The following is a 27,040-nucleotide window of genomic DNA, read 5'->3' on the forward strand; positions in this document are numbered from 1 at the left end:
TCTATGTTTCTCTCTCTTTGTATCCATCCAAATTGCAGCCTGACCAATTTGTGTCCTTCACAAATATCTGAACTACCTCATTTTTACTTACGAAGGGAAGGCTCCTGGATATATTCAGAGCTAAATTGCCTCAAAGCAATTTTGTGTGTTTATTTTAAGTGTGCTTGTTGGGGTTGCCCTTTTTATATTATTATAATTAATAGTTAAAAAGGATCATAATAGCTTTTGTAAATGATCACTTGTGATCCAAGACATGGGGTGGAAGGAGTACCAAGACTAAAAGACATATCTCCTTAGCCTTTGACTTCCATTAAAACAGATAGCATAGACAGAACTGTAGCGTGTCATTTAATTTATATCTCAGTCCTTATAGTATGTGATAGTGATTCTGTCATGTGATTCCAGATGGAGATGGCCAATGGCAGCACCATCCACGAATTCATTTTGCTGGGATTTGACGTTCAACAGCGGACACGATTCTTGCTCCTTGGCTTTTTCTCCATTCTCTACATGCTCACTTTGGCTGAGAACATCACTATCATCACAGTGGTGTCCCTAGATAACCACTTGGCTCAGCTTCCCATGTACATCCTGCTGAGCAATTTCTCCTGGTTGGAGATGTGCTACGTGACTACCACTGTGCCTCGTATGCTCTCTGACCTGGTTTCCCCTTATGGAATCATCTCCTTCCATGGCTGTTTCCTCCAGTTCTACTTCTTGTTTGCTCTTGGCTGCACGGAATGCTTCTTCCTTTCAGCCATGGCCTTGGATCGGTACTTGGCCATCTGCCACCCTCTGCGCTACCCACAACTTATGACCCAACATTCCTGCTATGCCTTGGTAAGGACATGTTGGGTTGTTGGCTTCCTGTGGTATCTTATCCCAGTGGTTTTGATCTCCAAGTTGTCCTTTTGTGGTCCTAACATTATTGACCACTTTTTGTGTGATTCTGAGCCAATTCTGTCCCTGGCCTGCCCTCCACTCGGAAATGCTCCCTTTGTCTTACAAATATTTCTGTATGCTCTGGTTTTAAGCAATGTGTTCTTCGTTTTGCTATCATATGGCTTTGTCATTCTCAACCTGATAAAATCTTCAAACGAAGCCAGTCGTAGGAAGGCCTTCTCTACCATCTCTTTCCACATAATGGTGGTGACACTTTTTTATGGCAGTATAGCAGTGGAGTACTGTATTCCAGGTGGAGAAAGTCGCTCAGAGGCCACCAAGGCAGTCACATACTTCTATGCAGGCCTTACACCCTTTCTTAACCCCCTGATCTACTGTCTGAGAAATGATCAGGTGAAAGAGGCCCTGGGCAGGTTGCTAAAGAGAAAGGAAACATTTCTAAGGAGAAAGGTGACAGTATAATAAGGAGACAAGTCAAGAAAAAGAAAAACCTCCGAACTCTCAACTACTCAAATGAGGTCATAAAATTAAAACACTCAGCTAAATAAGAGTTCCAACTCTTCCAATTTTTGTTTTGTAATGTCCAGTGAAGATGCTCCAAATCAGTAAGGAAATTGTTGCTGGTGTGTCAGCCATACCGCATGACAAGGAATTTGCTTCTGTCTTTGAGTACCAGAATACAAGGCCTGGACCTAGGGGTGTGCAGAGTCTTTCTGCAGGGGCCAATTAATGAAGTGAAACAGGGTGATTTCAAGTGCTTCCCTCTCTCTGCTCACTGGCATATGGTCTGTGCCATATAGCTCTATATTCTTCCAAAGCTCCATCTTTCTATAGGTTTATGGGGTTTGCAAGAAGTCTGGCTGTCCAAAATGTTGCCTGTGGAGCATTGAAGGCCTCTGAATTTTTATATTTGTTCTTGTTAAAGCACAGCAGCAGAGGCTTTTTTAAGTTAAAAGCTTCCTTTTATTTTTTAATATATCCTATGCTGCTCTATTTAACAGCAACAACAAAAAATCCCCCAAAGCAGAGCTCTTCGGACCTCCTCAGGCAGCCTCACAAGATAACCTCACTTTCTGGATAGCCTTAAAGAAGACACAAAGAAGCATCAGAAGGACCAGAAAGTCTTTATAATATTATAGTTTCTGTAATAAGTAGTCCAGGCAACAATACATATCAGTCAACCACGTCTGCATTATCTTAAGGTAGGAAAGAGCAAGAAAGAAACTCCCACTCCCACCCACCCCGAATATAGCCACTGTAATCCATGCTCTGGGAATATCCAGATTGGATTACTGCAGTGCACTCTATGTGGGGCTGTCCTTGAAGATGACTCAGAAACTTTAGCTAGTAAAAAATGCAATCACCAGATTACTGGCTGGGGTTTCCTTTGGAACTCATATAACCCCTGTTTTAAAACAGATGCATTGGTTGCCAATTTATTTCTGGCTCAATTCAAGATGTTCATGCTAGTCTTTAAAGCCCCAAACAACTTACAGTAGGTCCCAATACCTGTGAAACCACCTTCTTTCCTACAGAATGTCCCAGGTGTTAAGATCAGCAGAGGGGGTCCTCTTGGTAGTTCCACCTCTCTCTGGATAGGCCAGGAGAGGGCATGCTCTGTGGCAGCCCCTAAATTGTTGATTTCCCTCCCCACAGAAATGCACTCTTTGCCCTGGCCTTTGACACCTGAGATGCATGTTTTCAGGACCCACCCTATTCTTGGCGTTGTCATTTGTTCTAATTGTTTTAATACTGACTTTTAAATTGCTGTAACCACCCAAACTGAGATCTGCTGATGAAGGGCAAGTAGTAGTAGTAGTAGTAGTAGTAGTAGTAGTAGTGATAGGAATGGTAGGAATGGTAGTGATGGTGGAGGGGTCTCTAATAATAAAAAAGTAATGTTAAAAAAGTAACGTCCAGGAAAGAAGCTCCTTTTTAACAAAGCCTTTTTGGGTGCAGGGGGATGCACACTCTGACATAGGCAGAATGTGGCTCCTTGTCTGTTGGATTGCAACTGCTGCAGGAAGCTCTCACACATGTGGATGGAATGATAGAAAGGTGATGCAGGCCTATAAGGCCATCAAGCTGTTCTGCCCTTCCTGTCCAGGAGCTTCTTGGGTCAGCGGCTCACCCAAGGAGCTCCCTGGGGTGGGGTGAGCCTTCCTTCCCTTCTTGCTAGGTTGTCTTCTCGGATCCGACTGACAGCCCGAAGGCAGGCAGATCCTATCTTCTTCCCCAACGGGGGCTGGTGTTGGCGGCTGGTCTCCTCCAGTTGTCTCTCCCCCTCATCAGAGGGAGGTGGATCTTCTTCTTCCATAGGGAATCGCGGAAGTAGTGTCAATTGGAAGTAGCAATCATATGTGACAAAGTCTTCTTTCTTTCTGTGAAAGTGATTTCAGCTCATCAAGAGATCCTGGCAGTATAAGTTTACCAGTGATTAAACTGATAAGAACAGATACTACAGTTGATCTTAGCCAACAGGCCAAGAAATGATTTATTTGCTCTTTTCCCTTGAATTTTTGTAATTTTTAACCTCGAAATGCTTATATATATTCTCTGTATCAGCTGTCCTCTTTTGAAATTCTTGTATTAATATTTCATTGTGATGGCCAATGGCTATGAACAATAAAGGGAAACATACATACATACATACAGAATTGTAAGCAGTAAAATCACAAAAACATAAAAATTAAAATACATAAAATACTATATATATAATATATGTATATGTACAGTAGGGCCCCACTTTACAGCGCTTCGCTTTACAGCATTCCGCTAATATAGTGGCTGTCAACTGCAGAAAGGCCCCGCTCCTACGGCGCTTGTTTCACTTTTACGGTGTTTTTTGGCCGTCGGGCGCCATTTTGGTCAATGTTAGTCAATGTGTTCCACTTTACAGTGGTTTTTGCTTTACAGCGGTGGTCCGGAACGTAACCCGCTGTATGAGTGGAGCCCTACTGTATATGTATATGTATATATATAGGGATTGGTACTAAAGGCTATCTCCATTTTGAGCTGTAATATAGGTTCTGAGTTGCTCTGTGTAAAATGAAGCTCTGTGTTCCCCAATGGCAATAACTTATCCCTGTTTGGCCAACGTGTACAAAATTTTAAGTCACACAAGCTATTCCAGAGTGGATTAAGGCTGCCATATTCAGGCAGGTACCTACAAGGATGTGAAGGGCACCTTTAAGCCTTTAAAAAAAAAAGCAAAGACAAGTCTATAACTTTTCATTTTGTCACAAAATAGGATGCAAGTTGCAGTCACAATCATCCCTTGGAGGAGGAGGCATGAGGTCTACCAAATTTCAGAAGGATACCTTATCACAGTCAATGTCATTTGGATGCCTATTTGGAAATATGGACTCCCTATATTAATTAATATGTTTAAGTCAGGGTGGATGGGATATACTTATTGTTAATATCAGCTGACAATATTTATTTCTTTTTCTCTGTTATATTTGCAACAACAACAGGATAGTTGCAGTGGTTTTCTCCGCTAAGGCATTGGGTGGCTAATCACTTAACCTACCCTAGTGCTTTGTGGAGAATCAGTATGAATCTTGCTGACACTGAGTAAAATACATACATACATACATACTACCCTGCCAAATTGCAGACAAATAGGTCCAGGGGTTTTGGTGGGGAAAGTAAAAAACCATCAGGCAATTAGTAGACCACCAGATACAGCTCTAAAATCAATGACAGTGTCATGTTTTTGAGGGAAGGACTGGGTATTTCCCTCTGGCTCTTTATAACCTTTCCTGAGGTGGTTGAGTGGTGTACATTCAGGTTTGTACATGTTATAAAATGTTGCAGCTTCTGCTGTTTATTTTTGTGGTCCAATAAACTTTAGAAGCCTCTGTGAGTAGGGTTGCCAGGTCGAAGCATCCCAAAACCTGAGATTTGAGGGGCGGACCTGAGTGATGTCATGGGGCAGGCCTGAATGATGTCACAGGGTGGGCCCAAGTGATGTCATTAAGCATGATACATTAAGCATCAATCACAGTTGCTTGGAGCATACAATTGAAAAAAAATTCTGGTTTAGATTCTCTGTAAAAACATTAGTAACACAGGAAAGAAGCAAAGTAACAAGAACACCAACAAACATACAAAAATATAATTCTCCATCTTTTGAGATGGCAGGTGTTGCCACCACTTACCATATGCTCAGAGGCACATGTTACCAAATTCTTCTAAGCTACACAGCAAGTGGATTGGACTGTGAAAGACCAACCCAAATTGTGTTTGCATTTTGACAAATTTGTAGAGAAGTACAGTATCTTGGAGAGGAGTTCAGGTCTGCTGCTCCCCTGGTGCATTTACTATAGCTACCCAATTTCCCTGCTTTTTAAAGTTTGGTAGAAATATCTGTGGGCTATAGGTACATTCTTAAACCACAAGGTTTTTTGTGTATTAGTGAATTTAATCCAATATCTGCTTTCCTGGGAGTAAAGCAATTTCTGGCAGTAAAGCATGTACCTGGAGTAAACTCCATTGAACTCCATTAGGACTTACTTTTGAGTAGACATGGTTAGGATTGTGCTGTAAATTAATGGGGCTTGTGAGTAAACATAGCACAGACTTGTGTTGGTGTAAACCTTTCTCTCTCCCTCCAACCCTATTTTTAAAGAAATTAGACAGGGTTTATCACAGTTTTTATTATGTAGGAAACTAATACTGATTTTTTAAAAAAATGAATGAAGTTTATTTATTTATTTTTATTTATTTATTATTTGATTTATATCCTGCCCTTCCTCCCAGGAGGATCCCAGGGCAGCAAACAAAATGTGTACTGTATATCTCATACAGAGTGGCTCAGTTTGTTCTAGCAGCGAAGAGGTTGCATTCTTGTTACTTGGAAAATTTAGAACTTTTAATATGATTGTTTTAACAGTTGTAATGATGTTATTATGCTGATAATATGTTTTTACTTGTATATTGGATGTTTTTATGTTGTGCACCGCCCAGAGAGCTACAGCTATTGGGCGGTATAGAAATATAATTAATAAATAAATAAAATAAATAAATAAAAGCACTAAAAACACTTTAAAAATCATAAAAACGGCCTTTAAAATATATTAAAACAAAACATATATAAAAACATTTTTAAAAGCTTTAAAAACATTTTTTTAAGAAAAGTTTTAAAAACATATTAAAAAGCAATTCCAACACAGACGCAGACTGGGATAAGTCTCAACTTAAAAGACTTGTTAAAAGAACAAGTTCTTTATCACTTCAGGGTACAGTTTTCCCTGGTTGAGTAAGCCCCATTGAATACATTGGGACTTGCTTCTGAGTAAACAAACATAGGATTGCACTATAAATATCTTGACAGGTTGTATAAATAATAAACATATTTGATAGTCATGCTTATATAAATATCTTCATAGAATCATAGAATGGTAGAGTTGGAAGGGGCCTATAAGCAGCTGCCAGCCCCACTCAACGGCATGGAAGCACCGACATGATGCAGTAATGAACTGCCTAGCCAAAGCCATCCCTGCCTCAATGGGCACCATCTCCCTGAACCGCTCCATACCCAACACTAGGAGTCAACTGAGGTCAGACATCGTCATCCGCCAGGAAGAACAGAAGAAAATCACCATGATAGATGTAACCATCCCCTTTGAAAACAGAAAGGCGGCTATGAAGGAAGCCAGGGAATGCAAGCACCACAAGTACCTCCCTCTGACAGATGCACTCAGGCAGAGGGGGTACGAAGTCACCGTGCATGCCCTCCTAGTTGGAGCCCTAGGAGGCTGGGACCCCGACAACAAGCCCGTACTGAGAGCTTGTGGCGTGGGCAAACGCTACGCCAAACTCATGCGCAAGCTGATGGTTTCAGATACCATCCGGTGGTCCCACGATATCTACATTGAATACATCACGGGCCACCGCCAGTACGAGGAACCAGCTCGCCCCCCTAACCCAAGAGGGGGAGAGCCACAAATGGCCCATCCTCCACAATCACTGTGAGGATGGTCCAACAAGATCCCAAGTAAATGGCTCGCCCTCCTAACCCAGAGGAGGGGAGCCACCACCACAGGCTTGCCCCGCTGCGCCCAGAGGGGGCGAGCCACAAATTGCTCCCTCCTCCCTTGTGAGGAGGGAGCCCCAGCCTCTTGGCCTTTGCCCAAATGGGGTCAGAGGCAAGAGGAAACACCGTGTTGCGGACAAGCCCAAGTCCCCCCATCTGCTGGAGGAGCCTGGGTCCACCCTGCTCCCCAGCTACAGACTCTGTGTCAGAAGATCCACCCTCGACCCATCAATGCAACTCCTGGAGAGGACCCACATGCTAGATGCTTGTACTGCATCCAACCTCCCAACCATCTAAAATGCTGCATTCTACCTGTGCTCTGCTTACTGCATGTAACCTTACGCTCCGGGAACTACTATGTGCGCCCTATAACGGTGCCATCTAAATATGCCAGATGCGTCAGCCTCACCACAGAGAAAGCCTTCAGAAGAGCCCCCTGCCTTGGAGACGAACTCCTGCTACCCAGGACCGATGACTGGAGGCTGCAATCAGCAGAAGAGGGCTGGCCCGGCTCACCGGCCCCACACAAGGTGAGACTGTCTCTGCCCTGGTCTCCCTTCCTGATACTCTGAAAACTCATTTATGGGACTTTAACCTGGACTTGCCACATTCCCCAAAAGGACTTGCATGCCTTACCATATGTTGCTTAATAACATTGCTTATGAGAACTTTTTCTGTGTGCACCTGACCTGTACGGGAACGATATATGCTGCTTCATTGCCTGTATACTGATCTGTAATTGAAACATTCTCTAATAAAAAGATTAATCTGTTGCTTACAATTTTATTAGGTACATGTCTAATTTTATTTTTGTAAGCTGCCCTGAGTGCCCTATTTAGAAGGGCAGGATAGAAATAAGTAAAATAAATAAATAAATAGCCTAGAGTAACTCAGAAACAGATCTTAAATTTTATAAATACACAGATATACAAGTTGAATATTGGAGTCAGCACACACTCCTGCCTGAAACACATGAAGCTCTATGAATAGTTCCCATTACAATTAAAAATTATTTCCTCTCTATAATAAAAAGGATTGGCTGATGTTAAAATATTCCTGTCTCAGTTGTGTGATTTTTTTTTGTTCCATGAAACGAAATATACACAACAGAAATAATTAGGGTCAGACCCTAAATGGTATTTATTGTATATATGTAATGACATCCAAAACATATGTCATGTGTTGTATATGATTGTGCCTATTTGCATGTAACAGCCCCCTCCATTCGCACGGTCCACGCATAGAAAAAAGGGAAGGAGGTTCCCAAAGATGTGGAAACCTCTGCATGCAGAGTTCCACACCTGATGTTTTCCATGCTACAGACTTCCATATGAATGAGTGGTCAAAGGGGGTGGAGCTAGCCAGTCATATACAATATCAGAGGAGTAGTCAAGAGGCACAGATCCACATCCCTTTTATTTTATTTTTATTTTATGAAACGTGTGTCCTTCCAAACGAGACCAGGCTGGCAAATAACAAACTAGTAAAAACAGACTTTTTTTGAAAAAAAAGAAGAAAACATTAAAAGCATTAAAAACATCTAAAACACACTCACATATCCTCACAACTTTAAAAGCACTTGCATATCCTCACAGCTAATAACTTCGGGCACAGTATATTTCAGCCGTTAAATGCCTGGTTGAAAAAAAATGAAGTGTTAATGAGGGAGGCAAACAGATCTCATTGGGGAGGGCATTCCACAAATGGGGAGCTGCTACTAAGAAGGCCATGTCATTGGTCAGCTCCAAACAGGCAGCACAATCCTCCCCTCCCCCCAAAAAAGAAGTCCACTTTGCTAAATAGTCTGGAAACAATCTTCATTTTTTGTGAAGACAGCCACTGTCTGCCCCCCTCCTCAACAATGTCCCACAAAATGTCAGTCCAGCTGCTATTGGTGGTGCCAGCAAATAGTGGTTGCTGCAAAGTAAGCTTTGGAACAATAAAAAAGCCATGCTGTTCATAATACCAAGCCTCACCCCCAAGCGACTGCTGGAAAATTTCTGTCACCTCAGAGAATATTCAGCACAATCACCCCCACCCTGTTTTGTCATTAGTCAACTGGGAGGAGACTGTAAGGAAGCTCTTTTGTCTCAATCTCAAAGGTTTGTGCTTTCCAAAGGGCTGCTTCTTCGAAATGTTGCCCTTTCTGAAGTGAAAAATGCATAGTCTGGGCCCAGAGCCTATGAGTGAGAGACTGCTAAAAGTGAAGAAGGAATGTGGGAAGGGAACATTCACAGGTGTTTCCCTGAAAAAAATGTCTTCTGAGAAAGGTTGACAAAAGTGCAATCCTGTTTTCAGACAAAAGTTTCTGCATGAAATGGCATTATGCGCAAGAGACATATCCCCAAGGTTCATTTTAGTCACTGATTAAAACTGCAGTCAGAACTGAAGAGTGGCTTTTGAGCTCTGGTCTGTCCAAAAGCCTGGTTGCTCTTTCTGCCACCGAGGCCACAATATGGTTCTTCCTGCCATCAGCCCTGCAGATGAGTGAGCACCACTTCAATTTACAGAGAACAACAGCCTGCCTCACAAATTCTGTCACAGCATTTCTGGGGAGCTGTCTACTGGACAGATCAACGTTCTGGTTCTTACTGAGGTATGGAAATAGAAGTTATTACCAACAGGAAAATTGGGATAGGTACCATAGAGGGATGGATTTGAATGAGTGTCAATCTCGAGAAAAAATGACTAGGGTTTCTTCAAGGAATATTCATAGACAATTGCAAAAATAGAGGAAGGAAAGAGCAAGGGAGAAGCACTTCCCCATTTCATGGGTCTATTCGTTCCCTGCTAAAGTGCTTTTTTCACAAGAGTGAACAAATTTCAGTGAATGTTTCAGGAAGTGGGAGGTTTGGCATTCACCTAATTTAAGTTTATGCAGTGGCCAAAGGTTTCCTCTTTTGCTTAAAAAAAATCCCTCATGGAAGTTAAGTAAGGTGAGTGCCTACCCTATCCCACCACCTGAAAATTTCACCAACATCTGCCTTTCCTCAGTCTCTGTGGATGGCCTCATTTCACTGACCCCCTGAATGGACGCAAACATCTGAACTTAATTATGTAAAATACTTGAATCATCTGTTTTCCTTCATGCAGACCTTATCACCTTCCTGCTTTTCCTTATCACCTTCCCCCCACCCCTTGCCTTGCACAAGATCCACAGAGATCTACCGTAAGCATTAGCTACATCACAGTCCACTACAGATCTACTCAGAAGTTGGTCCTACTGAATTCAATGACCCTTCCAAGATACTATAAAAGTGCAAGCCTATACATGCTTACTCAGAAATAAACCCCATGTAGTTCAGCTGTACCTATTCCCAGGAAAGTGTGCATAGGATTACAGACTTAATGGTTTTGTTAACAGAAGTTGGGATGGTTCTCCTTTCAAGCTGTTTGGGGATCTCTTCTTGACACTCAAGAACATTTTTTGCATCTCTCATCCAAAGCATCTACTAACTGAAAGTCCAGGGTGGTCAGATGAATTTTCATCAGCAGGAGCTGATGATGCTTTCAAAAGGTAACAAGAGAGAAAGAATCATGAGAGGAAGAGGTATTTTAGGACATAATGGTGCTGTTTGCACTGGGGACAGCCTGGAAAGAAATAAGAAATGAAGAAGAAACAAGAGTGTTGAACATTTTGTTTTACTAATTGTTCTTTCAATGATTTCATATATTCCTGGGTTCAATGGCAAGAGTGATGAGACATTTCACTAGGAGACGTAATGATATTCACAAGAAGATTCACACGCCCACACTGAAGGCAATGCTGACAGTGCCTCACTCAAACCAAACTATAAAGTGCATTTGTGGTAGTTACCTATTATACCTCATAGTTGTTATCTAATCAGAAACACAGTTGTTTCTGAAGAATTATCATACATGATCTCAAATGGGAGAAGGAACTGCTGACTGGCTCTCCCCTACCCCTCAGTGGCATGTCTGCTTAACCTTTGCCTTTCAACGGAAAAATAGAGATAGACAAGTTAAGGGTATGCACTGGCCTCAAGATTCACCCTTTATGTATATCTCTGCAATTTAAAAAATCCTGATCTGTTTTCTGAGTTGGTTCCAAACAGCTCTGTAAAAATTAATCACTGCATTGCCCAATCACTATAATGAGGAATCTAAAATTGGCTATAACTGTTTTCCCTTTTGGCCAAAGTGGACAAAATCTAAAAGCACAGGAGCCCTTCTGAGGGGGATTAAGCCTGCCAAATTGCAGATAGATTCTCTAATAAGCAAAAAAAACCCAAAAAACCCTTGCTGTTTAACAATGTACTTATAGCTACATATATTTCTATCAAATTTCAAAAAAGCAGGGGAATTAGGCGGCTATGGTGAATGCACCAGGGGAGCAGGAGACCTGACCTCCTGTCTGAGATATTGTACTGCCCTACACATTTGTAAAAATGCAAACACAATTTGGTTTGGTCTTTCACAGTCCAAGCCACTTACTGTGTAGCTTGGAAGAATTTGGTAACTTGCCTCTGAGCATATAGTGAGTGATGGCAACACCTGCAATCAGGACTACATTTCCAAAGATGGAGTATTACATTTTTGTATGTTTGTTGGTGCTCTTGCTTTGCTTCTTTCCTGTGTTACTCCTGTTTCTACAGAAACAGTTTTCTCACGTGGCTCTCCCTCTCTCTGGAATATTGTTGGAGGTTTGACTCTGTTTTTAGTTTTTTGTCAGTCTGTTTTATTCCCAGACTGACAAAAATTATTGGGAACTGGCAAGAGACTAGGAGGTAGGTTCAGTCTCACACTTCTGTTTGTGGGTTTTGCTTCAGTTATGTGCCTCTCATAGAGAGACTCTCACTAGGCAGCAAGAGATGACTACCCCAAGCAACTAATTTGGGGCACCATGCAACAAATTATTAGCTATTTTAATTTTTGGTTGTTGTATATTTACTGTCAGGAAGAGGTACTTGTGAGATTTTCTGCCTCAAATGCCAACATAACTTTTCAAGCTATGGTACTATGACCTTGACTTGGGGGCAGGGCACCATTTGTTGTTCTGCTTCAAGTAGCAAAATGTCTTGGGCTGCACCTGCTTGCAGTCATTTCATATACTGGACAACTAACATGGCTTTTTGGTGAAGGGCAAGAGAGAATAAGACTGTTATCTCAAAAACAGTTGTGCTTGAGGAAAAGATGGCAAACATATGGAGAACTGAACTTTTCTGCAATAATATAGACATTTGCATAGGGTATTTTTTTCTACTCATGGAATATTAAATCTTTAAGTCCTAAATCCTTTGTCATCCCCTCCCCCTTGTGTACACCCTTTCCGCTGTCTTTCTCCCTATGCATGTAGGTCAAAATGACAACTGGTGTAGTTTGGGAATTAACAGAATGAGAGCTGAATTACAATTCAAAAAAGAACTTCCCTGCTGGTGTCTGCTACTGATGTAACATTTTGTTAGGGAGAAGTGATGAGAGGGGGTAATTTGCTGCTGAAACTTTTTATCTGCAACCCCTTCCCTGGCCACTTTCCCCTAGCTAATGGAGGTCAATAAGGAAAAATATGGGGCAATGCACTGGTAAAGTGGCAGGCATGGAAAACAGCCCCTTCCATCTGTTTCACCTCCCCAAATGCACCACTCACTCACTCACTCACTCACTCACACAGCCGCTGAGCATTCCATAACAGAGCATGCTCAGTACTCATTTGGGCTGTTTTGGGAGTCATCCCCTTTCTGTTTTCTCTCTCACTTTTTTGTATTCAGCAACACTTGGGGTTCCCTCTTGCCCACTAATACTCCTTATTATGTGTGATATGGATGGTGATACCATCCATAAGCAACAACACTTCCAGCCTGAGCTTCAGAAACAGAGGGAATGACACTCTAACCAGTTTAAGTGGTTAGTGTTTAAATCTGATTGGAAACTGTTCAATTTGATACAAGGTGGCTATTAAGCATGACCTAAAAGCTGCAATTCCAAGCATACTTACTTGGAAGTAGTTCCCATAGCAGTAAATAGGATTTACTTCTGGGAGTATAGAATCAATCCATAAGAGTCTCCCAGTAGACACCATACATGTAAGCACATGGCTTTTCCCCAAGAATCTTGGGGACTGTAGTTTACTCCTCACAGAGGTATAATTCCCAGCACCCGTAACAAACTACAGTTCCCAGGATTCTTTTTTGGGGTGGTGGTGGAAATGTGCTTCAAATCTATTATGTGTATGCAACTTTGGCGAGATAATAGCTGAAGGTAATCAGCCCCAAATGATAACAAATAATCAGTAGGCATTCCCAGAAGACATTCAAACAGTGGGTAAAAAAAAGTGAGAATTACAGAGGCAAACAAAGAATGCAGTTAAGCAATTAAGTAATCCAAGAGAGAGGAGACACCTTTGTCTCTGCTCTCTCCCTCCTGAGCCATGAGGGCAACTCCCAAACCTGAGTGTTGTGTCTCTAAGTTAGTTAGTTAGTTAGAACTAGGTATGCCTTTCCTATCTACTATGTATTTCTATAAATAAAATAGCTTTTCTTATTTTACTAAGTCTTACGTCTCAGTGATCTCAGTGCAGGGTAAAAGCCTGCCACTTAGGTAAACGCACACATTGGCACACACACATCTCAGACTGTTGACAATCTCTGCTAATATCTATACAGATTTACATAACATGCATCACCTGAACTCACATGAGTTACCTTAGATCTTGCAACATTTGCAAATGAGAAGCAATAGGGTTTTATATTAGTTCTGATTGTCTACTGGGCTATCATAGGGTATGTGTCTTTTGCCTTTTCTATGGCAAAAACTCCAACTTCAGTGGAATTTATGTGATGTGCTCTAATCATTTGAATTTGGCTAATGAATGCTTTATTCTTTCATCAGAACTTTAGCAGTAGTACTAAAATACTAATAAAAAAGGCAAAAAATACTTTACATACATCATTCAGCTATATTGCTAATTATAGATATAGATATAAAGGATAAACAGCATTTCGTCAAAAGTATGTTTGTCTACATTTTATACCTCCTCCTTGGTTTTCCAAGCTTGGCATGGAATGCTTCTCATACAGAATTAATTTGAAATGCTGCATTATCATAATCATCATCATCATCTTCAAAATAAAAAATAAATGTACTGCCTTCAAGTTGATTCCGACTTATGGTGACCCTATGAATAGGGTTTTCATGAGAGGGAGTGACTGGCCCAAGGTCACCCAGTGAGCTTCATGGCTATGTGGGGATTTGAACCCTTCTACTACCCTCTATGTGTCTGTGTTTATCTTTAATATTGTTTTAGGCTACTTAGATGTGAAGCAGCCAAGGCCAGCACCTTGTAGGCGTTTTTTTAAAAAAGTAACTGAAATGTAATTGTAGTGATTACTTTTGAGAAAAAGTAATCAGTTACTTTCAGAGCAATTGTAATTGTAACTGTAATTATTACCTTTTTTGGCCAAGTAATTGTAACTGTAATTTATTACTTTTTAAAAGCAATCTTCCAAGCTCTGGATATTCCATGTTTATTTTCCTTTGGAGGAGGTCACGGGAGGTGTCATGATATTCTGCAATATTAGCTTTCATATAGAAATATACAGGTTGAACATAGGTCAAAGCATAACCAAACTCCACTACTTCCATATCTGATCTCTGAGGAGTAAAGAGGCTTTCTTTCAGATCCCTAAAGTTCAGCTTTCTATTTTTCTCTCACTTCTTATCCATCCAAATTGCAGCCTGACCAATTTGTGTCCTTCACAAATATCTGAACAACCTCATTTTTACTTACGAAGGAAGGCTCCTGGATATATTCAGAGCTAAATTGCCTCAAAGCAATTTTGTGTGTTTATTTTAAGTGTGCTTGTTGGGGTTGCCCTTTATATATTATTATAATTAATAGTTAAAAAGGATCATAATAGCTTTTGTAAATGATCACTTGTGATCCAAGGCATGGGGTGGAAGGTGTACCCAGACTAAAAGGCATGTCTCCTTAGCCTTTGACTTCCATTAAAACAGATAGCATAGACAGAACTGTAGTGTGTCATTTAATTTATATCTCAGTCCTTATGGTATGTGATAGTGATTTTGTCATGTGATTCCAGATGGAGATGGCCAATGGCAGCACCATCCACGAATTCATTTTGCTGGGATTTGACGTTCAACACCGGACACGATTCTTGCTCCTTGGCTTTTTCTCCATTCTCTACATGCTCACTTTGGCTGAGAACATCACCATCATCACAGTGGTGTCCCTAGATAACCACTTGGCCCAGCTTCCCATGTATATCCTGCTGAGCAATTTCTCCTGGATGGAGATGTGCTACGTGACTACCACTGTGCCTCGTATGCTCTCTGACCTGGTTTCCCCTTATGGAATCATTTCCTTCAAGGCCTGTTTCCTCCAGCTCTACTTCTGGTTCTCTCTTGGCAGCACAGAATGCTTCTTCCTTTCAGCCATGGCCTTGGATCGGTACTTGGCCATCTGCCACCCTCTGCGCTACCCACAACTTATGACTCAGCATTCCTGCTATGCCTTGGTAGGGACATGTTGGGTGGTTGGCTTCCTGTGGTATCTTACCCCAGTGATTTTGATCTCCAAGTTGTCCTTTTGTGGTCCTAACATTATTGATCATTTTTTGTGTGATCCTGAGCCAATTCTGTCCCTGGCCTGCCCTCCACTCGGAAATGCTCCCTTTGCCTTACAAATATTTCTGTATGCTCTGATTTTAAGCAATGTGTTCTTCGTTTTGCTATCATATGGCTTTGTCATTCGCAACCTGATAAAATCTTCAAATGAAGCCAGTCGTAGGAAAGCCATCTCTACCATCTCTTTCCACATAATGGTGGTGACAATTTTTTATGGCAGTGTAGCAGTGGAGTTCTTTATTCCAGGTGGGGAAAGTCGCTCAGAGGCCACCAAGGCAGTCACATACTTCTATGCAGGCCTTTCACCCTTTCTTAACCCCCTGATCTACTGTCTGAGAAATGATCAGGTGAAAGAGGCCCTGGGCAGGTTGCTAAAGAGAAAGAAAACATTTCTAAGGAGAAAGGTGACAGTATAATAAGGAGACGAGTCAAGAAAAAGAAAAACCTCAGAACTCTCAACTGCTCAGCTGAGGTCATAAAATTAAAACACTCAGCTAAATAAGAGTTCCAACTCTTCCAATTTTTGTTTTGTAATGTCCAGTGAAGATGCTCCAAATCAGCAAGGAAATTGTTGGTGATGTATCAGCCATACCGCATGACAAGGAATTTGCTTCTGTCTTTGAGTACCAGAATACATGGCCTGGACCTAGGGGTGTGCAGAGTCTTTGTGCAGGGGCCAATTAATGAAGTGAAACAGGGTGATTTCAAGTGCTTCCCTCTCTCTGCTCACTGGCATATAGTCCACCCCGTCATCTAAGTCATTGATAAAAATGTTGAAGAGTATCAGCCCCAGGACAGAACCCTGTGGCACTCCACTCGAAACCTCCTTCCAGTCCGAAGCAGAGCCACCGACGACCATTCTTTGAGTACGGTTTTCCAACCAGTTGTGAATCCACCTGACAGTATTTCTATGTAGTCCGCATTTGACCAGTTTGCTAATCAAAAGGTCTTGGGGGACTTTGTCAAACGCCTTGCTGAAATCTAGATAGATGACATCTACAGCATTTCCACCATCTACTAAGCTAGTGACCCGATCAAAAAAAGAGATGAGATTAGTTTGACAGGATTTTTTTCTTGACAAACCCATGCTGGCTCCTACTAATCACAGCATTGTCATCTTGATAGTTGCCAATGGACTCTTTTATTATCCGTTCTAATATCTTTCCCGGTATTGAAGTCAGACTGACCAGCCTGTAATTCCCCGGATCTTCTTTTTTACCCTTTTTAACAAGCGGGATGACGTTTGCCCGTCTCCAATCCTCCGGCACCTCTCCTGTTCTCCAGGATTTCTCAAAGATGATGGCAAGAGGTTCCGAGAGTACATCCCCAAGTTCCTTCAATACTCTGGGATGCAGTTCATCAGGCCCTGGAGATTTGAACTCATTTAGGTTAACTAGGTATTTCCTGACTATCTCCTTATCAATCTCGAACTGCAATCCCGACCCCTTCCTGAGATTGCTACTGATGCAAGGTTGCACACTGTTCCCTTTTTGGGAGAAAACTGAGGCAAAATAGGCGTTGAGCAGTTCTGCCTTTTCCTTGTTATCTGTCAACATTCTGTCCTCCTCATTGAGCAGAAGTCCCACCGTTTCCTTGGTCTTTCTCTTGCTTCGAACATATCTGAAAAACCCTTTTTTGTTGTTCCTCACTTCCCTCACCAGCCTCAGCTCAATCTGGGTTTTAGCTTTCCTTACGCTATTCCTGCAAGCCCGAGCCGCTCGTCGGTACTCTTCCTTGGTGATGCGTCCTTCCTTCAATTCTTTATACATGCTCTTTTTTAATTTTACCTCCTCCACCAGTCTTCCATGTAGCCCCATTGGCCATCTTTCTATAGTTGTATGGGGTTTGCAAGAAGTCTGGCTGTCCAAAATGTTGCCTGTGGAGCATTGAAGACCTCTGAATCTTTATATTTGTTCTCGTTAAAGCACAGCAGCTGAGGTTTTTTTAAGTTAAAAGCTTCATTTTATTTTTTTATATATCCTATGCTGCTGTATTTAACAGCAACAACAAAAAATTCCCCAAAGCAGAGCTCTTCACAACTCCTCAGGCAGCCTCACAAGATAACCTCACTTTCTGGATAGCCTTAAAGAAGACACAAAGAAGCATCAGAAAGACCAGTAAGTCTTTATAATATTATAGTTTCTGTAATAAGTAGTACAGGCAAGAAAACACATCACTCAACCACCTCTGCATTATCTTAAGGTAGGAAAGAGCAAGAAGGAAACTCCCTCTCCAACCCACTCCGAATTTAGCCACTGTAATCCATGCTCTGGGAATATCCAGATTGGATTACTGCAGTGCACTCTAAGTGGGGCTGCCCTTGAAGATGACTCAGAAACTTGAGCTAGTAAAAAATGCAATCACCAGATTACTGGCTGAGGTTTCCTTTAGAACTCATATAACCCCTGTTTTAAAACAGCTGCATTGGTTGCCAATTTATTTCTGGGCTCAATTCAAGATGCTCATGCTAGTCTTTAAAGCCCTAAACAACTTACAGTAGGTCCCAATATCTGCGAAACCACCTCCTTTCCTACAGAACTTCCCAGGTGTTAAGATCAGCAGAGGGGGTCCTCTTGGTAGTTCCACCCCTCTGAGATGTTTGGGATTGGATAGACCAGGAGAGGGCATGCTGTGTGGCAGCCCCTAACTTGTAGAATTCTCTCCCCACAGAAATGCACCTCTTTGCCCTGGCCTTTGACACGCGAGATGCATGTTTTCAGGACCCATCCTATTCTTGGCATTGTTATTTGTTCTAATTGTTTTAATACTGACTTTTAAATTGCTGTAACCGCCCAAACTGAGATCTGCTGAAGAAGGGCAAGTAGTAGTAGTAATAGTAGTAGTAATGGTAGTGATGGTGGAGGGGTTTCTAATAATAGAAAAGTAATGTTAAAAAAGTAATGTCCAGGAAAGAAGCTCCTTTTTAACAAAGCCTTTTTGGGTGCAGGGGGATGAACACTCTGACATAGTGAGAATGTGGCTCCTTGTCTGTTGGATTGTGACTGTTGCAGGAAACTCTCACACATGTGGATGGAATGATAGAAAGGTGACGCAGGCATCTCCATAGCAAACAATGATTCGGGTGCCCTGGAAGCACTGTTCACTGCAGATGTGCCTGTGCAACCTGGCAAGAAGCATGTTTCTAGCTGTGCATGTAAACCGTGCCTGCAGCAGCCTCAATCTATCAGTTCTCCTTGCCTGCTGGATTGCAGCTGCTGCAAGAGGCTCTCACGCAGCGTACCTGCTCAAGTGCATGGGAGGGTGGCAAACAGAGAGGGAAAGAGAGAGGGAGAGGGAGCAAGCATAGGATGGTGGTCGCTGCCCCATGCCTGCCTGCTCGAGTGTACAGTGAGAACTGTGCACAAAGTTTTAAATTGCTACAGCAAGATGCTACATGATAATAGAAAAAAAGGCAAGGCAGGCATCCCTGGATGCATTTTGGAAGAAGCCTTCAAGTGGTCTGTAGAAGGTTCAAAATGTTTTTATTTACTTATGCAAGGCTATGCTGAACTGGTTGTTTCATTTCAGACATGTGTATTGTTAGATTTGAATAAAATATACTATGTTGAACTGCTCTTCTTGTTTGAGCTGTAGGAACCTATCCCTATTCTTTCCATGTAATTCCTACCTCTGGTACTGTTATGCCCAAAAAGGTTCTTTTCATCTGGGGGAAATTCCAAATAATCACCAGATGGGAAACCAGGATATAAAACAACACCTTTATTGATTGATTACCAATATCTTTTGCAAAAGAGAGACGAAGCATTCGGCTAGTGCCAGAATCCTAGTCTGAAGCATGATCACACAGTATACAAGCTATATGTCTCTCAAGTCCTCCTAACACACAGCCCCTCCCTTATTGCTTGTTAGCAACTTTTCAATATGCTTCATTGTCTTGCATTATTAAACCAGCGCTTCTGTCCTTGAGCGTTCCTCCGTGGTGTTCCTAGCACTATCTACTTCGATGGTGTCCAGTTACATGGGGTGAACAAGCTAGCATTTTAAGTATCAAACACCAACTCAGCATCTAGCCTCTACAGGCACATTAGGAACTTTGTTTTCCTGGTTGTATGTTAAGTCAGGTTAACTCATTCTCTGCTGTGTCAAATTAACACAGCATGTACTATGGTTCCCAAAATATATATCTCATTTCATATCAGTCCCCCCTCAAAAGCATTTGGGGGTTGAAACTTAATCATTTTCCTCTTTTGGAAGGCTATGATACATCATAAGCATTTGTTTATGTGTTACACTCTCAAGCAGGTGGGCCACCCTTTGGCAACAGGATCTAATACTTTAGAATAGTATCCTATGGGGTGCCATCTGTCTCCCCATTTCTGCATCAGGACTCCTGAAGCTACTCCCTTGTTTTCACTCACATACAATCAGTATGGCTTCTGTCCATCTGGTTACTAGCCCAGGAGGGTTGCTGAGGACTTGTTTCAACTCCCAAATGCTTTTTTCATTAATTTAGTCCATTTCCAATCCTTTAGCCTCTCCTTTGTCAGGGATTCATACAAAACAGCCACTTTTACTCCAAACTCAGGGATCCATTGCCTGCAAAACCCCACTAGTCCCAAAAAAGCTCTCAGCTCTTTTGGAGTTCTGGGGCTTGGCATACCACATATTGCTTCCCTTCTTTCAAGGCCTAAGGCCCCTTTTTGATTTGGTATTTCAGAAACATGACTTCTTCCTGACACCAAAAAAAACTAAGGCTCTTTCTAACGAACAATAGGATTCACTGTGGGTGGGGGTGTATACGCCAAGGAATAAGATAACATTTATGCAACCGCGTCTAACTCTGCCCTTTGTTTTCCTTTGCACAAAACCTCTGGAACGCATCACCAGCCATGCCATCAGGTGGGGGTGTGTGAGAGTTGGGGTGGGAGTTATAGCTCCTGGCCTTGCACCTCCTAGAGTCCACTTGAACTAACATGGGGTTAGCCAAGCCGTACCGCTCCCCCCCCCTTTGAAATGTAGACGTATACATCCTTTCACAATTCTGCCCCCGGGCTCCAATGCTGACTTCCAGTCGGTGTAACTGTGCCATATGAGATGGAAACACATTACAAGGGCTAATTAGACAAAGATCAGAATTTTCTCGAAAACCAAAACCACCACAATGGGGTGCATTATAAGGGTTAAAACCTCCTTTGGCGTTCTCATCCCCAGCCAAACAGAGAATCCCACCATCTATGTGTCTCTATCTGTGAGAGCTTATCTATGATATGAGTGACTGTATGATGATCATGTATTATCTGACATGTAACTTGCACTCCTAAACATTGCACTATTCCTAACCATTGTTATGACAGAGTGGGAAAGTAAGCAAATGGGCCAGAAAACCTTACTCTCGGCAAAACTTGCCCTTCGGACTCGGCTTAAAGATATTAATTTCCAATCCGCCATCACAGAGGCAGCAAAAACCTGTTCACCCATATACTTTCAACTGGAATTTGAACCCTTTAAGCATGCTTTGTACCTGGACTTTCTAGAGGTTCCAAATCTCCGCTCAGCTTTCACTAGGGCCAGATTTAATTCCCTTCATTCGGCAATACTTCTGGGAAGATATAAGGGAATCCCTTATGACCAACGCTTGTGTCCATGTGGGAAAAATATTGAATCACTTGCTCATGTTATTTTAAACTGTCCCATGTATGTTTGCATACGTTCTAAATTTTTATTGAACATACTTCAGAGTATACCCCTGATGACCTCTGATAACAAAATACGCTTTCTTGTTTCAGGAATTAACAAACGAATTACATTGAGAGTTGCCAATTTTATATACGCAGCTCAACGTATACGCTCTAAGATTTTTTAGGACAACTATCTGTATATTTTTATATTTCATGTATATCTGAAAGATAATACTGATGTTTTACCCTACTCTTTTGTATCCTTTGTTTTCAGCTGGACGGGTCTATGACTGTAAAAAAATAAATAAATAAAATACTGCATGGTGGCTTGTACAGAGTTCATCCTCTGGAAACCAGCTAGTCATGTTCAGCAGAAGCGGTAACTGAACTGTGTATGATTTGCCGATGCTAGGCAGGAAAACATTCTCCCTCCCCCCGAGTGACTGTGATAAAGATTGCAAACTTGCACAACATGAGACACCTCGCCAAAAGAAATAGTGATGTCCATTTCAAGTTGATGGCCAAAGTGGACTTGCCAGTTTCTGTAGTTGGGAAAGAATGAAGCAGGCCTCTATGCTTTTAGCACATGCTGGAGAATGGCACGCCAGTTGCATAGTTATGTAAAAGCCCAAGGCGTTGGTACCAGCTTCCTGTTAATGATCGGTGAAGCTCCAGTCAAAAATTGGCTTACAGGCTTACAAAACATTGGCTTCCAGTTGTTTTCCGGGCCCAATTCAAGGTGTTGGTCTTAACCTTTAAATCCCTATACGGTCTCGGCCCAGTTTACCTGAAGGAGCACCTCCAGTACCACCAACTAAGCCGCCCGACCAGATCAGCCACACAGGGCCTTCTCTCCGTCCCACCAATGAAAACAGCTAGGTTGGTGGGGACTAGAGAGAGGGCATTCTCAGTGGTGGCCCCCACTCTCTGGAACTCCCTCCCATTTGATCTTTGCCATGACACTTCCCTAGATACATTTCGCCGAGCCTTGAAAACATGGCTCTTCGGACAGACCTTTGGGATCCCCGGGGTGGGCTAATTTCTTTATATTGTTTTAACATTGTCTATTGATGGCCCTAAACTGTTCTGTACTGCTGCTTTTAAAATGATTATTGTTGACTGCACTGTATTTTATTATGTATTATATTGTATTGTTGAACTTTAATGTTGTATGTCGCCTAGAGTGGTTTCGGCCAGATAGGTGACACAAAAATTAAATTTATTATTATTATTATTAAAATGCTTGCAATAAATCTCCTGTGACTCACACAAAAAGAAGACGTTCCTTTGGGAGAAAATGCTTCAGCGCAGGAAAGAAAATATAAAAATAAAACACATCCATGGCCACAGATGAGACTTCTGATCAAAAGTGGACAAAAACCAAAATATTGTGTTGCAACAGACAGACAAACACACAATAGGACTACACATTCTAAAAACCTTTGTGTTTCCCTAGCCTCTGGTCATGTACAGAGGTTGCCCATGAAAGTAGCCATGAAAAGCAGCCTTTAGAAGAAGGGGGAATACTTTGCAGCTTCTACACAGACTGGAGAAAACAGCTTTAAGAAACTTAATACAAGGAGAGAGAAAGAAAAACAATTTGCAGCTACATTCTTAAATTACCAAAATATACTTATGCTTTAAATCAGACAGTAGAAAAAACTTCTTAATTTCTTAACACTATACCAGAGTGACAAAGGGGAATCCAGGAGATTCTCCTCTATACCCATATAAAATCAAAACAAACATTGTTAACGCCTGTTCTGCTTCATCCTATAATAAAAAAAGGAAAATGGGATAAAAAAGATTAGACTTCTGATCATGTACAAATGCATAAAGAAAACCCTCTGTCCGTGCAGTTATCAGCAGAAAATCTCGGGTCAGTCAAGAACTAATTCCTGTAATTAAATCATGAGTGATATGCAGGGAAAAACTGCAATCACACAATAAACTGGAAAATATAACAGAATTATACCGGGCTGAAAGGGGCAGCGGCTCTTTTGGCTGTTTACCTATTAAGTGGTGGAAAGGAAGCAGGGGTTGTAAATTTAGACACGCACATACACAGAGAACGAGCTGCAGTGTTGAAAACTAAATCCCGTACTGGAGCAAAGAAAGAAAAGGAACTCTGACATTCTAGAACAGAAATTATTCTCTTTTCTTCTCCCTAACACAATCCACTAATTTGCTCAAGACATTTCTTACCCATCACAACTGGCTCTTTAACCTTTTCACTGTCTGCATAGCTCAAACCTTCTGTCTACATCCTGTATGCCTCAATCTTACAACTGCCCCCATAGAAACTGGGGTTTCTTCCACGTATGTCACTATGCTTTTGCCTGCTGTAAGGAAGCTTAAAACTTCCAGAACCATCTCTGTACTCCCTTTTCCAGTGCCTCGGTCAAATGTAGGCACTCTATTTCAAATTTCTCATTCAAACCCTCACAATCATTTTCCCCCTTTTCTTTTAACTCCAAACACTCTTTTTCAAAGGCTTCCTCTGCCTGAGCCAACTTACTCCTTGACTCCTGACTTTTCTTGCGTTCTTCCTCTAACAAATCTGACAAATCCTGACATGCATTGTAAAGTCCCCAAGCAGCTGCAGCACTTTTCTTTGATTTGGAAGGCCTGCATTCTTTCCAATATCCCACATAGGCCTCAGTCATGGTTTTCATAGGGTCATCTGTCTTAAAACAATCATCCCACACGCACCTTCCTTTCTTAATCAACCATTTCTCTATTTTCGATAGGCACTCTACTGGACTCATAAAGCGTTTTATTCCCTCCACGGCTACCACTTTTGCCATAGCTTAGAAATCTCCAACACCAAAAGCCAAATGCAAAGAATGAAGCAGTGCACACACAAAACAACCAAACCTAGTTTCAAAATAAGTTCAGGAATGAGCCACCTTCAAATGCCACATTCCCAAATCAAGTCACTCATGAGTAAAGCTGTTGTCACCAGCTTTTTCTCCCAAATTGACTCTCAAAAGGAAAAAAAACAGAGGGGGTATCTAAAGGGACAGGAACCAGTTAAGAGTCTCTGCCAGCCAGAGCACTGAACATTCCCAGTGCAAATCCTGTTTCCACCTTTTCCAAGTACCTAGCCCCACCGGCTCAAAATACTTGCAAGGCTTCGTTCCCCAGGACTTTGCAGAAGGGGAGGGAGACACAAGTGTTATCAAGGGCTTTTAAAATGGATGGGACCCAGTTTAGGGAACCCCTTTAGTAGCTTCTGGCCAGTAATGGGTTAACCTTCTCCCCAGTATCAACTTTGGCTAATTGCTGTGTCACAATCACAACCACCGTTTGCCAAAGCTTTGTTGCCAAGGACAGAAGGGTAGGGGGATAACAATGTGCCAGGGAATTTCTATACCTTAACCTCTGGATTTACCACAGCATTTAAAGGACATTTCCCCACTCACTTTAAAACAAGAGACAGCAAAACATAGTAAAAAAGAAAAGGAAATTACACTCATTCCAGTTACATTCAGAACTTGGCTACCTGTTTCCCTGGATTGCAGGACTGTTCACATGTTACTTTGTTCCTGCAACCCTTGCTGCCCGCTTGATTCTCCACCAGTTTGTTATGACATGTGCTCTTGGGAACCTGAGTGTGTGCCTTTGCCACCCTCATGTCGCATGAAACACACCTCCTTGAGAGGAGGGGATCTTTTGCTAGGGATAAAACAAGCGCTTTGCCCTGAAATGTGCTTAAATGGTGTATATATTTAACCCAAGAAATGCAGGTCCAAACCAAACTAAAGCAAAGCTTGATTTTATTGAGAGAAAGAGTAGGAAAGCATTACAGAATTACTTGGGTGCGTGGCAGCATTTATCATTAATATCCTAACCCATTCATAACTTTAAAGTTAAGAAATCAAAGGACCCTATTACTATAAGAGGTGAAAGGTAGGAGAGATTACCTATCCTATGCCCGGAATTGGCTGTTGAATACAGCTGAAGCTATGTGGAAGAGCTCTGATCCAAAACCAGGAAGGAATCTCTTGGTCTCAAGGTTTTGCACCGAGACCCAGAGTCTCCCAGGTTCTGTCCCTGCAGTCCTTGATGCGTTCCTTGAGAGTGTAGTACACGTGTGTGGGAGCTCTGATGTTCCTCAGCCCCCCTTCCTCTTTCTTCCTCTCCTCCTTTTCTACCTTCAAACCTCGGTTTTAAAAGATCTTTTTTTCCTCTCTCCCCCTCCTGCCAAGGAGGGTATGAGAGTCTGGCAAAAATCTCTCGTTCCTTTTCCTCTCTACCTCTCTTAATCACTTGCTTAAACAAACAGAGCAAATCTCTTAGGCACTCTAACTTAAAAGATTGCTTTTTGCTATTAAAGGAACAGATTGGGTTCTTTGAATCCTGTGACAAACAAGGACAGCAAGCAGAAACAGTAACATGGACGGAACAGCCGGTCCAAGCAACAAAAAAACAACAACATGTTTTAGGAAGTGACAATAAAGGGAGGAAAGTTCCCTTATAACATTCCCACAGAAAACCTTCACACAGACACTCAAAAAAAACCTTCACACCTTCACACATATAACCAATTCACATTTGAGTACTCATTCATACACGTCTATTTAGACAAAATCATTCCTAATACCACTCTTATTTCCCGGGAAAATGCTACAAACTACACACATGGGAGCCTGACAACTGACTCCATTCCTTAAAATTCCATTCCAACCACATCTTGCGCTCAACCATATGCATTTTTAAAATCTTTAAAGTTTCTCAAAAAAACATTCTAACGGATTCTGCAGCTTTTCTTGCCGTGACACGCCCCTGTTCCCATTTACTGGGTTTTTCAACTGCCTACTATAGGTCAGTTCCCTGGGCTTTTTCAACAGGCTCTTGTCTCACAGGCCTCTCGTGAAGTCACCCCTACTCTCACGACCACACACAGTCTGCAGCTTTCCCGTTCCTCCTTAAGGTGTTGGCTTCTCTGGTTTCACTATTTGAAGCTCCAGTTGAAACTGCTGTACCCTCTGCTCTCCGCTTCCTGGCCTCAAGGCAGGTTCAAACAACCTGGAGCTCCCCTTGACTCTCCAGGGGCGACCCAGAAGGTCAGCAGGTTAACCAAATCTCCTGGCTGCTTGGCTCGCCAGAATTGTTACGCCCAAAAAGGTTCTTTTCATCTGGGGGAAGTTCCAAATAATCACCAGATGGGAAACCAGGATATAAAACAACACCTTTATTGATTGATTACCAATATCTTTTGCAAAAGAGAGACGAAGCATTCAGCTAGCGCCAGAATCCTAGTCTGAAGCATGAACACACAGTATACAAGTTATATGTCTCTCAAGTCCTCCTAACACACAGCCCCTCCCTTATTGCTTGTTAGCAACTTTTCAATATGCTTCATTGTCTTGCATTATTAAACCAGCGCTTCTGTCCTTGAGCTACTTGGATGATGTCCAGTTACATGGGGTGAACAAGCTAGCATTTTAAGTATCAAACACCAACTCAGCATCTAGCCTCTACAGGCATATTAGGAACTTTGTTTTCCTGGTTGTATGTTAAGTCAGGTTAACTCATTCTCTGCTGTGTCAAATTAACACTGCATGTACTATGGTTCCCAAAATATATATCTCATTTCATATCAGTACCACCTTTTCGGTTAAAAAAGTAATGTCCAGGAATGCATGTACTTTGTTAACTCAGGTATTACTGTCTATGTATATTTTGCATTTAACTTTGCCTACAATGTGTTATTTTTTTAAAGAAAAATCTGTCAATGAACAAACAACTCAGACATCAACAGACACTCAATACAAGAGATGTTGGGATGCATGCAAAGCTCAATCAGCTCAGAACCACAAAATCAGTGTACAAATCTATTGAAAAGGAA

At 41.8% G+C, this 27,040-nt stretch overlaps 2 protein-coding genes and 1 pseudogene across 2 annotated transcripts; 2 read left to right on the forward strand and 1 right to left on the reverse strand.

The window, feature by feature from the left end:
- The first annotated feature begins 411 nt into the window (after positions 1–411).
- LOC133367395 (olfactory receptor 11G2-like) lies at positions 412–1,365 on the forward strand. Its single transcript, XM_061591497.1, has one exon. It carries the CDS (start codon positions 412–414, stop codon positions 1,363–1,365), a length of 954 nt encoding a protein of 317 aa, XP_061447481.1.
- A 1,943-nt stretch (positions 1,366–3,308) lies between these two features.
- On the reverse strand, positions 3,309–3,397 carry LOC133368122 (U2 spliceosomal RNA; annotated as a pseudogene).
- An 11,612-nt stretch (positions 3,398–15,009) lies between these two features.
- On the forward strand, positions 15,010–15,963 carry LOC133367396 (olfactory receptor 11G2-like). The gene has a single exon (XM_061591498.1). It carries the CDS (start codon positions 15,010–15,012, stop codon positions 15,961–15,963), a length of 954 nt encoding a protein of 317 aa, XP_061447482.1.
- Positions 15,964–27,040: the final 11,077 nt, after the last annotated feature.

Source organism: Rhineura floridana, chromosome 11 (assembly GCF_030035675.1).
Source record: "Rhineura floridana isolate rRhiFlo1 chromosome 11, rRhiFlo1.hap2, whole genome shotgun sequence".
Classification (NCBI taxonomy): Eukaryota; Metazoa; Chordata; class Lepidosauria; order Squamata; family Rhineuridae; genus Rhineura; species Rhineura floridana.